The 14,062-nt window shown below is 41.6% G+C and overlaps 1 protein-coding gene across 5 annotated transcripts in view; it reads right to left on the reverse strand.

Moving 5' to 3' along the window:
* Nucleotides 1–11,534: 11,534 nt before the first annotated feature.
* Mob3b (MOB kinase activator 3B) overlaps nt 11,535–14,062 on the reverse strand; it is a 193,705-nt gene continuing 191,177 nt past the window's right edge. For all 5 annotated transcript variants that reach the window (XM_028780399.1, XM_028780434.1, XM_028780417.1 and 2 more), the window contains exon 4: nt 11,535–13,827. In XM_028780399.1, coding sequence (XP_028636232.1) covers nt 13,798–13,827 — 30 coding nt within the window. In that variant the 3' untranslated portion in view covers nt 11,535–13,797. The remainder of the gene's footprint in view (nt 13,828–14,062) is intronic.

The raw sequence follows: 14,062 nt of genomic DNA on the forward strand, positions 1-14,062 counted from the left end.
GTACAGCAGTGACCTGTGGATGGCGGGTCCCACAAACAGGAGAAAGTCCAGAGTTCCAGGGGCTGGAAGCTTTGGCGATGGCAAACCACAATGATATGAGAAGTCCGTGTGTTCCAAGAGTTTTATTGTCATGGTGTGGTAGTTGGATCTGGATGTGCCCTCCGCCCCAGGGGAGAGCTGGCTTAAATAGGGGAGGGGGAAGAGGGGCTGGGAAAAGGAATAACTTAATTGAGCTATGCCCCCTGGCCTTTAGGTAACTCATGAATATGGAAATCTCTCGAGGCTGAAGCCTGTAGTCACTTCCTCTACCTGTTGGTATGAATGGTGATGCAAACCTCTCTGGGAGGAGTTACTCTGAGCCAAATGTGTCTGCAAGGTCCAGGTTAATGGAGATGTAGACTGCACGTAGAAGCCTGGATTTTTGGGGCGTGGCCGAACACCTGCTATTTCTCCAATGGGAGTCAGGGTTCAAAGGCCCATGCCCAGCCAGAATCAAGACATCTTTCCACAGCCCGACAGGTCTCTATGTCTGTTTCCATCAATTGCTGGATGAAGCCTCTCAGAAGGCAGTTATGCCAGGCTCCTGTCTGCAAGCATAAAAGAGCACTTATCATTAATAGTTTCAGGGCTTGGCTTTCCCCCATGAGATGGATCTCAAGTTAGGCCAGTCATTGGTTGGCCATTCCCTCAATCTCTGCTCCCTCTTTTGAGTCGAAGGTTTTGTAGGTAGGTTGGTGTCCCCTTCCCTATAGTGGAAGTCCAGCCTGGCTACAGGTGGTGGCCACTTCAGTCTCCATATCCCCAGTTGCTAGGAGTCTCAGCTAGAGTCACCCAATAGACTCTTCGGAGCCTCCTTTATTCGAGGTCTCCAAATGGTCCCAGAGATGACCCTCCCACAAATTTCCTTTCTCTACTCCAGCCCTCTCCAAGTGCTTCCCTTCTCTCTGATCACCCGATCCCCACCTTTTCCCCTCTCCCACACAGTTTGCTCTCTCCATCCACCTCCGATGTCTATTTTATTTTCCTTACTGAGTGAGAGTCAAGCATCCTCTCTTAGGCCCTTCTTGTTACTTAGCTTCTTTGGGTTTGTGGATTGTAGCATGGTTATCCTATACTTTATGACTAATATCCACCTATAAGTGAGTAAATACCATGGATGACTTTCTGGGTCTGCATTACCTCACTCAGGATGATATTTTTCTAGTTTCATTCATTTGTCTGAAAATTTCATGTCTTTGTTTTTAATAGCTGAGTAGTACTCCATTGTGTAAATGTACCACTTTTTAAAAAAGTTGTTTCCAGTTTTTGACTATTATGAATAAAGCAGCTATGAACATAGCTGAGAAAATGTCCTTGTTATATGTTGGAGCATCTTTTGGGTATATGCCTGGGAGTGGTATAGCTGGGTCTTGGGGTAGAACTACTCCAAATTTTCTGAGGAACCTTCAGGTGTGTACTTTTAAACTGCTGGTGTGAGAGCTTTCTAATTTCTTTATGCAGGCACTTTGTGCTATGAACTTTCCTTTTGTTTTGTTTGTTTGTTTGTTTGTTTTGTTTTTGTTTTTTCGAGACAGGTTTCTCTGTATAGCCCTGGCTATCCTGGAACTCACTCTGTAGATCAGGCTGGCCTCAAACTCAGAAATCTGCCTGCCTCTGCCTCCCAAGTGCTGGGATTAAAGGCGTGCACCACCACTTCCCGGCATAAACTTTCCTTTTAGCACTGCTTACATTGTGTCCCACAAATTTGGCCCCCATAAACCTTGGGTCCCATAAATACTGTGCCCTCATTTTCGTTGAATTCTAGAAAGTCTTTAATTTTTTTTCTTTATTTCTTCCCTGATCTGGAGATGATTGAGTAGAGAGTTGTTCAATTTCCATGGGTGTATAGACTTCCTGGTGTTTTTGTTGTTGAAATTCAGCCTTAATCCACGATGGTCCATAAGATACAAGGCATTATTTCAGTTCTTTCCTATCTGTTGAGGCTTGCTTTGTGTATATGATCAATTTTGGAGAAGGATCCATGAGGTGCTGAGAAGAAGGTAAAGTCTTTTGTGTGGGGGTGACATATTCTATAGATGATGTTTGTTAGGTCCATTTCATTATTAATGTCTGTTAGTTTCATTATTTCTCTGATTGGTTTTTGTCTGGATGATCTGCTAATTGGTAAGAGTGGGGTGTTGAAGTCTTCCACTATTAATGTGTGGGTTCCGATGTGTGATTCAAGCTTTAGCAATGTTACTTTTACAAATGTGGGTGCTCTTCTGTTTGGGACATAGATGTACAGAATTGACATATCATCTTGGTAAATTTTTCTTTGATGAGTATGAAGTGCTCTTTCCCGTCTCTTTTGATTAGTTTTAGTGCAAAGTCTATTTTATCAGATATTAGAATGGCTACTCCAGCTTGCTTCTTGGTTTCGTTTGCTTGGAAAACTTTGTTCCAATCTTTTACTCTGAGGTAATGTTTTTCTTTATTGCTGGTGTGTTTCTTCTATGCAGCAGAATGATGTATCCTATTTTCACATACATTTTGTTAGCCTGTGTCCTTTTATTGGGAAATTGAGTCCATTGATGTTTAGAGAGATTAATGACTAGTAATTGTGTGTGTGTGTGTGTGCGCGTGTGTGCACACGTGGTGTGTATGCGTCCCTTGTTTTTGATGACATGGAATTATTTCCTGTGCTTTCTTGGATGCATTTATCCTCTTTGGGTTGGAGTTTTCCTTCTAGTATTTTCTGTAGGGCTGGATTTGTAGATAGATATTGTTTGAATTTGGATTTGTCTTGAAATATCCTGTTTTCTGCATATATGGTGATTGAGAGTTTTGCTGAATAGCACCTGTCATTTTTTTTGCATGATATCTGTCCAGGCCTTTCTAGCTTTTAGTCTCTGTTGAGAAGCTGGGTGTAATTCTTCTGATAGGTCTGCCTTTGTATGTCACCTGGCCTTTATCCCTTGCTGCTTTTAATATTCTTTCTTTGTTCTGTAGATTTTGTGTTGTGATTATTATATGCCAGGAGGATTTTCCTTTCTGGTCCAGTCTAATTGACATTCTATAAGCTTCTTGTATGTTTATAGGCATCTCTTATTTTAGGTTGGGAAAGTTTTCTTCTATGATTTTGTTGAGAATATTTTCTGGGCCTTGCAGCTGGGACTCTTCATCTTCTTCTACTCCTACTATTCTTAGGTTAAGTCTTTTCATGATATTCCAGATTTCCTGGATGTTTTATGTCAGGAATTTTTTAGATTTAGCAGTTTCTTTAACTGATGTATCAATTTCTTCTACTGTATCATCTACATCCAAGATTCTCTCTTCTATCTCCTATATTCTGTTGTTCCTGTTCTCTCTGTAGGTTTTCCATCTCTAGGATTCCCTGAGTTTGTGTGTGTGTGTGTGTGTGTGTGTGTGTGTGTGTGTTTAAATTGCTTCTATTTTTACTTTCAGGTCTTGCACAGTTTTATTTATTTCCTTCACCTGTTTAACTGTATTTTCCTGTATATATTTAAGGGATTTATTTGTTTCCTCTTTAAAGACCTCAATCTGTTTGATGTATTTTCTTGTATTTCTTTAATAGATTTATTTATATCCTTTTTAAAAACCTCTATCATATTTATAAGATTGGATTTAAGGTCATTTTCTTGTGTTTTGGTTGTGTTAGGATATCCAGGGCTTGCTGTAGCAGCATAGCTGTGCTCTGAAGCTGTCATATTGCCTTGACTTTTGCTGATTGTGTTCGTTAGATGGCCTTTTGCCATCTGGATGATGTTGGTCCCTGGATGTTCTTGTTGTAGTAGATATTGGGAGGGGAGTTAACCTTGATGGTCCTTGTATGGTAGATATCTAATGGGTATCTTTGAGCTCTGTTCCGGATCTGCAGGTTTGTAGGGTTCAAGAGCCAAGGTCTGATGAACATGGGCAGAGAGGTGATGGGAGAATGGAAATCCATCTGGGCTGGCAGTCTGCTCAGCTTGGCTTGCTGGAAAGGACTCAGAGAGCAGAGGAGATGGATGGGGGAAGGGAAGCTTAACTGTATGGTTCAAGATCCTGTCTGATCGAGGGTTATTTTATTAAATATTAAAATGGCTATACCAGTTTGCTTCTTGGGCTCTCTTATTTGGAATATTTTCCCATCCTTTTAGTCTGAGGTGGTATCTATCCTTCATGTTAAGGTGTGTTTCTTGGATATAGTGGAAGAATGTATCCACTTTTCATATCTAATCTGGAAGGCTATGTCTATTTATTTTGTAAGTGAGACCATTGATATAGGAACTTATCAATGACCAGTATTTGCTGATTCTCATTATTTTATTGTTGTAGTGTTGATTTTACCAGTCTGAGATTATTTATACCTTGTGTTTTCTTGGGAATGGCTAAACCTCAGTTTGAGGTTTTCCTTTTAGTATTTTCTATAGAACTGGATTTGTAGATAAATGTTGTTTAAATTTAGTTTTATCATGGAATATTTTTCTCTGTCCATCTACTGTGAATGAAGATTTTGCTGGGTATAATAGTCTGAGCTGACTGGTATCTCTAGTCTTTTTAGATTTTTTTTTTTTGAGACAGAATTTCTCTGTGTAGCCCTGGCTGTCCTGGAACTCACTCTGTAGACCAGGCTAGCCTCGAACTCTCGAACTCAGAAATCCGCCTGCCTCTGCATCCCAAGTGCGTCTTTTTAGATTTTTGTATAACATCTATCCCGGTCCTTCTGGCTTTTAGAGTCTTTGTTGAAATGCTAGATGTTATTCTAATGGGTCTGTTTTACAGGTTACTTGTCCTTTTTCTCTTGTAGCTTTTAATAATCTTTCTTTTTACCCTTAGTGGTTTGATTATTATGTATCATGAAGTTTTTTTTTTTCTGGCCTAGTACATATGATGTTCTGTATGGTTCTTGTACCTTGTTAGGTACCTCCTGCTTTAGGTTAGAGAAATTTTCTTCTGATTTTGCTGAAAATATTTTTGTGCTTCTTCTTCCTCCTCTTCTTCCTTCTTCTATTCCTATCATTCATAAATTTGCCATTTTCATAAGTGTTCCATATTTCCTGGATGTTATATGCCTAGATTTTTAAATATTTAACCTTTGTTTTACTGGGGTATCCATTTCTTCTTTGTCTTCAGTGCCTGAGATTCTCTTTTCTATCTCTTGTACTCTGCTAGTGAAGTTTATGTCTGGGGTTTTTGTTTGACTCTAAATTTTTCATTTCTAGTTTTATCTCGGCTTGGGTTTTCTTTAGAGATTCCATTTTCACTTTCATGTCTTAAACTTTTTTTTTATTTCATTTTACTGTATTTTCATGTATTTCATTATTGGATTCAATCATATCCGCTTTAAGGTCCTTGAGCATATTCATAATAGCTGTTTTGAAGTGCTTGTCTTGTGCTTCAGCTATATTAATTTTCTCAGAGCCTTCCAGTAGGGTTGTTGGGTCCTAGTTGTGGCATATTGTCCTGGCTGTAATTGATTGTGTTTTAATACTGGTATGTAGACATCTGGGTTTGGGATGATGACAATTGTAGGCGTTGATCTCTGATTTTGTCTTTGCCGAGTAGGTTTCCTGTTTCTTGGTCTCTTTTGCTCTCTCTGGATCCTAAGAGAATGTGGTAGCTGTGGGTTGCCTGGTAGAGAGTGCTTCTGAGCCCCTGCCATGTGTGGTCACTGAGGTCCAGGTAGAAAGTGTTTCTAGGTTTGAAAACTGACAGGAAGGAATGAGCTAAGTGGGATGGTGCCTAGAGGGTCTGGAAGGAGGAAATGTGGGTGTGCCAAGATTTTGTGGGTAGTAACCTGGGAATGGTGGTAGAGAGGGAGGAGAGGATACAGCAGGTGGTCTAATATAAAGTAAGGGGTGAGACCAGGGGGTTAGAACTGGAGGACAGGAGGGCAAGTGAAGATACCTACTTGATTCCATGGTGAGTGCATCCAGCAGATTTCCAGGGAGTGCTTCCTGGTATTGTCAGCTGAGACAAAGGGATAGGGGAGGAGAGGGATGCTGAAGGAGAATATCTGCTAGTCCCCTGTGGATGCAGGCAGAGAGGAAGGAGAGGTCACAGCAGATAGTCTGCTATGAAATTAGAGATAATATTGGAGATCGGAATTGGAGGACAGGAGGGAGAATGAAGTTCACTTAGTTGATTCTGGAATCTGTTCTTCATATGTTTTAAAAATTCTTACTGGCTTTTGGTATTCCAGATGCACTATGAAAGCTGCCTTAGTTATGATTTTTTATTGTGAAGAGACATTGTGTCTCCAGCAACACTTATAAACTGGGGCTGGCTTACAGTTCATAGTTTTAGTTCATTATTCTCATGGCAGGAAGCATGGCAGGGTGCAAGAAGAGATCGTTCTGGAGAAGGAGCTACATCTGGATCTGCTGGTAGCAGAGAGATTCAATCTTACTAGGCCTCGTTTAAGCTTCTGAAACCTCTAAGCTTGTCTCTACTGACAGGCTTCCAGACAAAACCTACTCCAAAAAGTGCACACTTCCTAATAATGTTACTCCCCATGAGCCTATGGGAGCAATTTCCTTTCAAACCACCACAGAAATCATTATAGATTTCCCAAGACAACAGATAAAAGAGGTAAAATAGTCCCTTGTCTGTCTTTACCTTCCCTCCCTCCCTTTATTCTTTCTTCTATTGGACATAAGGGAACAACAGATTCAAGAGACTAGTGAAAATGAAGCAGGTTTTGCTATCTTGTTCTGGAGAAAGGGACACCAGCATAATAAACAAGTCAGAAAATGGCCTGTGGCATACTGACCTGGAGCCAGGCAGTAGAATTTAAAATCCTACAGTTGGGAACAGAGCTTCCTCCTAGCTGCCCAAGGAAGCCAGTCTTCTCCTGGCTGCCTTTGGTACAAGATATAGAACTCCCAGCAATTCCAGCACCATGTCTGTCTGGATGCTGCCATGCTTTCCTCCTGATAATGGACTGAGCCTCAGAACCTGTAAGCCAGCCCTAATTAAATGTTGTCCTTTAAAAGTAAAATAAAATCCTATGACTAAGAGAAGTTTCTATTCCTCTCTCCTATAGGCCGGAAGTTGCCTCCTCATCTTATTGGCCTAGGACACAAAGCCCCATTCATTGACCGATTTAGAACGTGAGGCTGTGATCCCCGCCCTCCTTTTCCAGTATTGGGCTCAGTCACATAGCATTGTTTTAAACTCAGAGTTCAAGCAGGTGCTAGGTGCCAGTTAGGGAAGGGAGGGGCCAATACCTCCTGCTTGTCTACGTCTGACGAACTCTAAGCATCATATCAAACAGGGACCACAACAGTCTATTTCTTACACCTTCCTTTCTTTATTGATAAGCTCTCTTATATCCCACACTGGTCTTGAACTAGTAACGTAGCACGAGAAACCAGGAAAGTAAAATGGGACCAGTGCCTGGATAAGGGGATGAGGAGCAATAAAGACGGGGATAGCAGTGTTCTGATCTGGGAAAAGGGAGGCACTTCAGGGAGAGGGAGGGAAGTAAATTTGGAAGGAGGTGGAAGTAAATACAGAGGAGGGAGGCAGGAAAAATAATGATAAGAATGTCTGAAAAAGCCACAGGGAACCATACTATTAACTACCATGTATATATATGGTAAGTAATTTTTATCATGGCGTTTTAAAACTAACATCTATATGTCTATACCCCGATGATCCACACGATTCTGTGTGTAAATGCACACATATAGCTTAAGTAAGCTTTCTCATTGAGGCTGATAGTGTTCCCTTCAAGAGCCGAAGACAACCTGGTAGGAGCCATGGAAAGCCCTCTTTTGAATTGTTAGCCAGGGCTATCCAAGAGACTCCCAAAATACACAGCCTATTGCTGTTGCACTTGGTTGCTCCCGGCCCTAGAGTGTGAATGTAGGTCCTGATTGCTGAAGACACTATGTACTTCAGAAAGAGTGCCCAGAGACCCCTGAGCTAGAACTAACCTGAATGACCAGTTGAAACATGAATGTGTTCATGCATGCTTTCAAAAAAATTGGATTAGCTTTTGTAAAATCAACAATTTTCCTCTTCTGACCCCTTCCAAGAACACTACAAGGTGACAAAGGCATGCAAAGAAGACGGACTAGAAGATGGTTATGCAGCTTTTATTCATGACCTTTGAATTCTTAAACTCACACAGAAATTTATTTCATAAATATTCTTTAGATTTATCTAGCTCTTTTAATTGATTTAATTACGTTAGTCTGCTTTCTCACAGTCAAACCCTCAAGTGAATCACCATTGGAACAAAAATATAGTTAACATTTTTCAGATGTATTTAAGAAGAGACGGGAAAACTTTGAAAGCAGAACACTAGAAGCTAGTAAAACAGCTCACTTCATTAGAAATGACTCAACCTCTATGTTACACAAACCTCTGCATATCATTGAAAAATCTTCTACCCATATTTAGTATGTCCAGAGGAAAATAGCTTGTTATAAAAGTTTTTTTATAAACATTTTTTAAACAAGGAAAAAAAATCATTACTTCCAAAATATACTTTGTTTGACTAATTCTAGACAGGAATCACTAGTTTCTTTTAAGCCAAAATAATCAGCGCCAGAATGGCATGATTATCCAAATGATACCTTTGCCATTTTTTGAAGACATGCTGTGTTTCTTTTCCTTAGTGTGGTATCCTCTAGGCTAAGGGACTATTGGAAGTGATGTTCTTCCATCAGTGACAATGGACTGGGTAAATGGTGGGCTGGAATAAATGTGATGAGGGTTGTTAAAAGTAGAAAGGAAACTTAGAAAGGTCAACATAACCTAGTCAAAGATTTCTGTAAGGTCAACAGAAACAGGTAAGAAAACCCAAAGATTTCTCTTACAGCCAGGACTAGCAAAAACATATCAGGGTCTAGAGAAGGCTTGAGATAACTCATCAGATTCACAGTGTACAATGTCTGTAACACAGACAGAGGGAGGACTCTGGAGTTTCCAGCTCAACCAGAAAAATGTTTAATGGTAGAATGGGTAAAACATCTGAGAGGATGACACAACTGGGGTGACTCTGAAGGAAGGTTGAAGGACCGCTGGTTTAGGCCTCAGATATTTCACTAACGTGCAAATGAAGCTCTCATTACTAAGCATGCACTACCACTGTATCATCTCCGGACCTTCCTAAATAACATGGCATGAGACAAAGGCTCAAAGGGACTATTTGGCTTGGGTTGGATGGGTTGGGTTGAAAGGCTGTGAAGTTTCAGTGGGACATACAGAGGATTCTGTAGAACTTTTTTTTTTGGTTTGGTTTTTTGAGACAGGGTTTCTCTGTGTAGCCCTGGCTGTCCTGGAACTCACTCTGTAGACCAGGCTAGCCTCGAACTCTCGAACTCAGAGATCCACCTGCCTCTGCCTCCCAAGTGCTGGGATCAAAGGTGTGCGCCACCACCGCCAGGCTTCTGTAGAACTTTTGTGCCTGAATATCCATAAAAGGAGAATAGGCTCTACCCAGAAGGTTGCTGGCATGGTTGGGAGATAGGAAGAATAAATTAGAAAGCTCTGAAGTGTGTTCCATTAATTCTAGTTGAGAAAAGAAAGAGAAAATATTCAGGGGAGAAAAGATCAACAGCTGAAGATGCAGAAAAAGACTCTAGTCAATAATTTAATCTACTCTTTTCATTATTTCCACTGGCCGAACCCAAAAAAGCCAGAGATAAGGAGGCCTGGGTGAGGTTCTCATGGATCACCTTGGGGAACAGAAGTGGAAGGACTAATGTTCTGTTTCCAGAGTGCATTCCAGATTCATACCTTTACCTGAGAGGGCAAACTGGAAATATCTTACGAGATGGCTGATATCAGTATCTATTAGGATAAAAACACATGCTTGTGATCTCAGGGTGTGCCCAGACTTGTGGATATATTGTTTATTTGAAATTATTAGGAAAAAAAATAAAACCAAACCACCAAACCACTACATTCCTAATCATCTCTTTTGGAGAGACACAACCAACCATGAAAGTTGAGGTGTTTGCATCCTCCAAATAATTGGTAGTTATCCTCAAAGCGAATATATAAACAGTTGGACATGGTGGAGCATGCTTTTAATCCCAGCACTTGGGAAGCAGAAGCAGGAGGATCTCTGTGAGTTCAAGGCCAGCCTTGTCTACAAAGTGAGTTTCAGGATACCCAGGACTGTGTAAAGAAATAGTATCTCATAATTTATGAGCTAAGCTTAATGAATAAAGCATAGATCTGAATGAGAAAGACACTAGGGGAAAAAAAACCAATGTGGATGTGTGCACATGCACACGTGAACACACACACACACACATGTACACATTTTACCTCTGGCTGTAGGATCATACACACTTTCATGAGTCAGCATTCTTAGGTATTGTTTGGAAATGAAAAATGTCTGCTCCTTTTTCCTCTTATGTGAGAAGGCCTGACTCCTCTCACACTGCTATTCCTTCCACAGCAAAGGATTTTATATTGGGTATGGTGAAGTATACACGTCTAACTTCATATTCTATACATGATGTGTGCATTGAATCTCAGAGCTCAACATCGAATTATGGACCTTAATTGGCTCAGGCAGATAACCCTTGAACACACTGATTAATCTTCAGTTAGACATCCACACTTTCTTACATGATGAAAGGAAGGAGCATCCACACTGTGAACACTCTTACCCTTGACCCATTTAATCTACATCTCACAATGAGGAAATGAGCAGAAAATAATCTACCAGAATGTAGGCACATTCCATATTCAAACCAGCATGCGTTGTTTAGTAATGCCAGTCATGAAACACAGACACACACAGACACAGACACAGACACAGACACACACACACACACACACAGAGAGAGAGAGAGAGAGAGAGAGAGAGAGAGAGAGAGAGAGAGAGAGGAAAGAGAAGATAATACATGAATGGAAATGAAGATGATGACAAGTAAATGCAATGTGTAGTTTTTGATTATATGTAGACTTTTTTTTTTGGTTTTTTGAGACAGGGTTTCTCTGTGTAGCCCTGGCTGTCCTGGAACTCACTCTGTAGACCAGGCTAGCCTCGAACTCTCGAACTCAGAGATCCGCCTGCCTCTGCCTCCCAAGTGCTGGGATTAAAGGCATGCGCCACCACCACCCAGCACATATGTAAACTTTTTTAAAAATCAAGTATAAAGAATTTTTTGAGGCAGAATTTGAACCACGGAATGTCTACCAAATATGTACTTTGTTATGTTCAGGCTCCTGTAGCTGGTGATACTGAAGGTGGATAGAATAATTTCTTATTACTAACAGGAGGGATATGAGAAAGCATTTTAAAGCTTTCCGATGACTGTAATTTATTATTTTTTGATGGTTCAGCATTGAGTGCATTTACAGTAAGAAAGAAACCGAGGTGATATGTTAACACTTGGTGCACTCAAGGACATAGGGTGCCCTTGGTAATTTTTCAACTTTGCACTTCCCCAAAATTAAGACAAATGTAGAGAAGGAGGAAGGACAAGGTTAGGTGACAGAACTAGGCCTGGGGCTGTCCGAGGGGCTGCAAGGATCTTCCATTCACAATACAGATGTATGAAAGATCAGGTCAGGCCAAAGGCTTATGGGTAGCTAGTGAAGATTTATTTTTAGAATTTGCCAAACAAAGTTCTATAGGAATATGAACACCTCGTACTTTAAAAGTCAGAGCAGTTGGTTAGCTTCAGTTGATTGGTGCAATTAGCAATAGACGCTAAAGATCATAACAAGAATTAAAAAAAAAACCTAGATGTTTTAAGCTAGATGGAAATTTCACATGCACAAATAATTGACAGAAAATAACTTTAGAAATGACAAATGTCTTCAGAGTCTGGCTTTCTCCCTGACTAAGCATCACTGAGACGCAGGCGCATACTCTATTTCCAACTGCATGAGTCCTGCAGTTGCTCCAGGTACAGAACTGCAGAGACTCCCTTGGGCCACGTGGAACGGCCTTCCATTTCTCAGCCCCACCATCCTGCACACCCATGTGTGGTATGACGTATTGCCTGGGCCAGGAATTCAGGGCTCCTTTTCCTCTGAACCTTTAGGGCAGCCAGATAATGCTTTTAGCCCAAAGTGAAATTGACAAAACAAAACAAAATTGCCTATCTTGACCTCTAAAAGTTACTTAAGGAGAAAAGATGAAAGTCCCTGTAGGTTAAAATAAGTCAACAACACAGCAGTAGTAGTGTTGGGCTTCAGAAACCAACATTTACAAGACAGGATGTAAGGTTGTTCTGTGTGGTTCTGTCATGTAGGATGCCTCTGAGTCCGTACAGCCAGCTTCTTCATTCACACAAAGATGTCATGCTTTCTTGGCTTTTGTGGTGGACACAAATGGCTCTAACCCATTATATAGACTAAATAACATCATACTAACGTAGTCATCTTTTGTTATTACATCAACTGCAAGAATACATTCATATCTACATCCCTCTACCAACAGATACTTTATTGAAGTCAAATATCATGGGAAGTATGGGTACTTCTTAGTCAAGCTGTCAGGACCAGTTCTGTGAAGGAATCAGAGAAGGCAACATTTCATTTACTAAAATTTCCAAAGGCCAGAGAAAGCATAGCATGGTTATTCTGGAGGTTGGAAAGGACAGATTTGAATGGACAGAAGGAAGACCTTAGCGATTATAGTGCACCCACTGGACAGAAATGAATTCTGTGTCATATAGCACAGGAGACGGAGGGACAATGAGAGAGAGAGAGAGAGAGAGAGAGAGAGAGAGAGAGAGAGAGAGACAGAGAGAGAGAGACAGGGAGAGAGAGACAGGGAGAGAGAGACAGAGAGACAGAGAGAACACACATGAGAGAATGGAGGACAGGGAGGGAAAATGGGAAGGAAGGGTCAAGTTGGGAAGGCTACAAGTCAAGGGTATTTAATTTACATGTACCGACTATCTGTTGTCTTGTCACTGGAATCCCCATAATATGATATGTAGGATCAGCCATGACTTACTACCCCTTAATAAAGAACAAACACTGCACTAATCTGGCTCAAGGATCTTATTGGTCATTTTAAAAACTTATTTCCTCTCTTCTGGAAAATGGGAAAGTATATCTTTAATGGAAGCATCTAGAAATGACTGTGGCTACAACAAATACATTCTGACTAGGGTAAACGGATCACATACCAGGTTTATTTCCAGTCACCAGACTCTTCCCAAAGGATAGCATGTGAATGGCCTGAATGGGGCACAGATCATGTAGCCCATCAAGTAAGTGGTCCCTGGTGAAACTGACCATGAGAGAAATGGCATGGATGCTTCCAGAGGAACTGCAGGCTTTCCCCAGCTCCTAGCCCTATATAAGGTTAAGCCATAGGCACAGAGACCTGCAGGGAGTCGAGGAGAGAAGGGCTAGGAAGATACACTGCCTTATATGGTAGCCCCGGGTTTGCTTAGAACTTAGAAAAAAAAGTGACAGAGAAGTTAGTCAAGAAGTCTGACAAGACATAAGTGGGAAAGAAACACCACCACCACAAAACCCCTCAGTCTCAAAACCTGAATTCCTGTAAAGCCTAGCGGGCAGGTCACAGGCAGAAGTGTGACGTGGGCGGACGTGCAGCAGCCTCTCCTGCACTGTCCTCGGCCCAAGGGGTTAAGGCTGGTCCTTCATGCTGTGGTCTATATGGCCCACAGGTCCTGGCTAGCAGCACTTAGAGGGTTAAGAGCACATGAAGTGGGTAAGAGACGTCTTTCAGAAGTCCTTGTGGGGCTCCAGCTTTCCTGCTCCTGGAAGTCGGGATCGTCTCAGCCACGGAGGGCAACTTTCTGTCCCATGGAGACTCCTGGTGAAACAGTGCTCCTTTCTTCCAGAAGATGGGGTGGAGTGTTAGTGACACATCCTGGTTGTCATCTCTTTCTGGAAAGCAAGGAGAGAAGGGCCATTAGGGAACAATGAGCAGGGCAAATGGTGGAACGTTTGCCTGCGCCACGAGAACACATTCCATTTGGTCTGTAGGCTTGAGTTAGCTAGGACTCTCTCAGTCTCTGTCTCTATCGTTGTCTTCCTCTCCCCCTCTCTCCCCCTCCCCTCCCCTCCCCTCCCCTCCCCTCCCCGCTCCCCCGCGGGCGTGGGCCCGCTCCGGGGGGGGGGG

The sequence above is a fragment of the Grammomys surdaster genome, unplaced genomic scaffold (assembly GCF_004785775.1).
Source record: "Grammomys surdaster isolate TR1022 unplaced genomic scaffold, NIH_TR_1.0 97, whole genome shotgun sequence".
NCBI lineage: Eukaryota > Metazoa > Chordata > Mammalia > Rodentia > Muridae > Grammomys > Grammomys surdaster.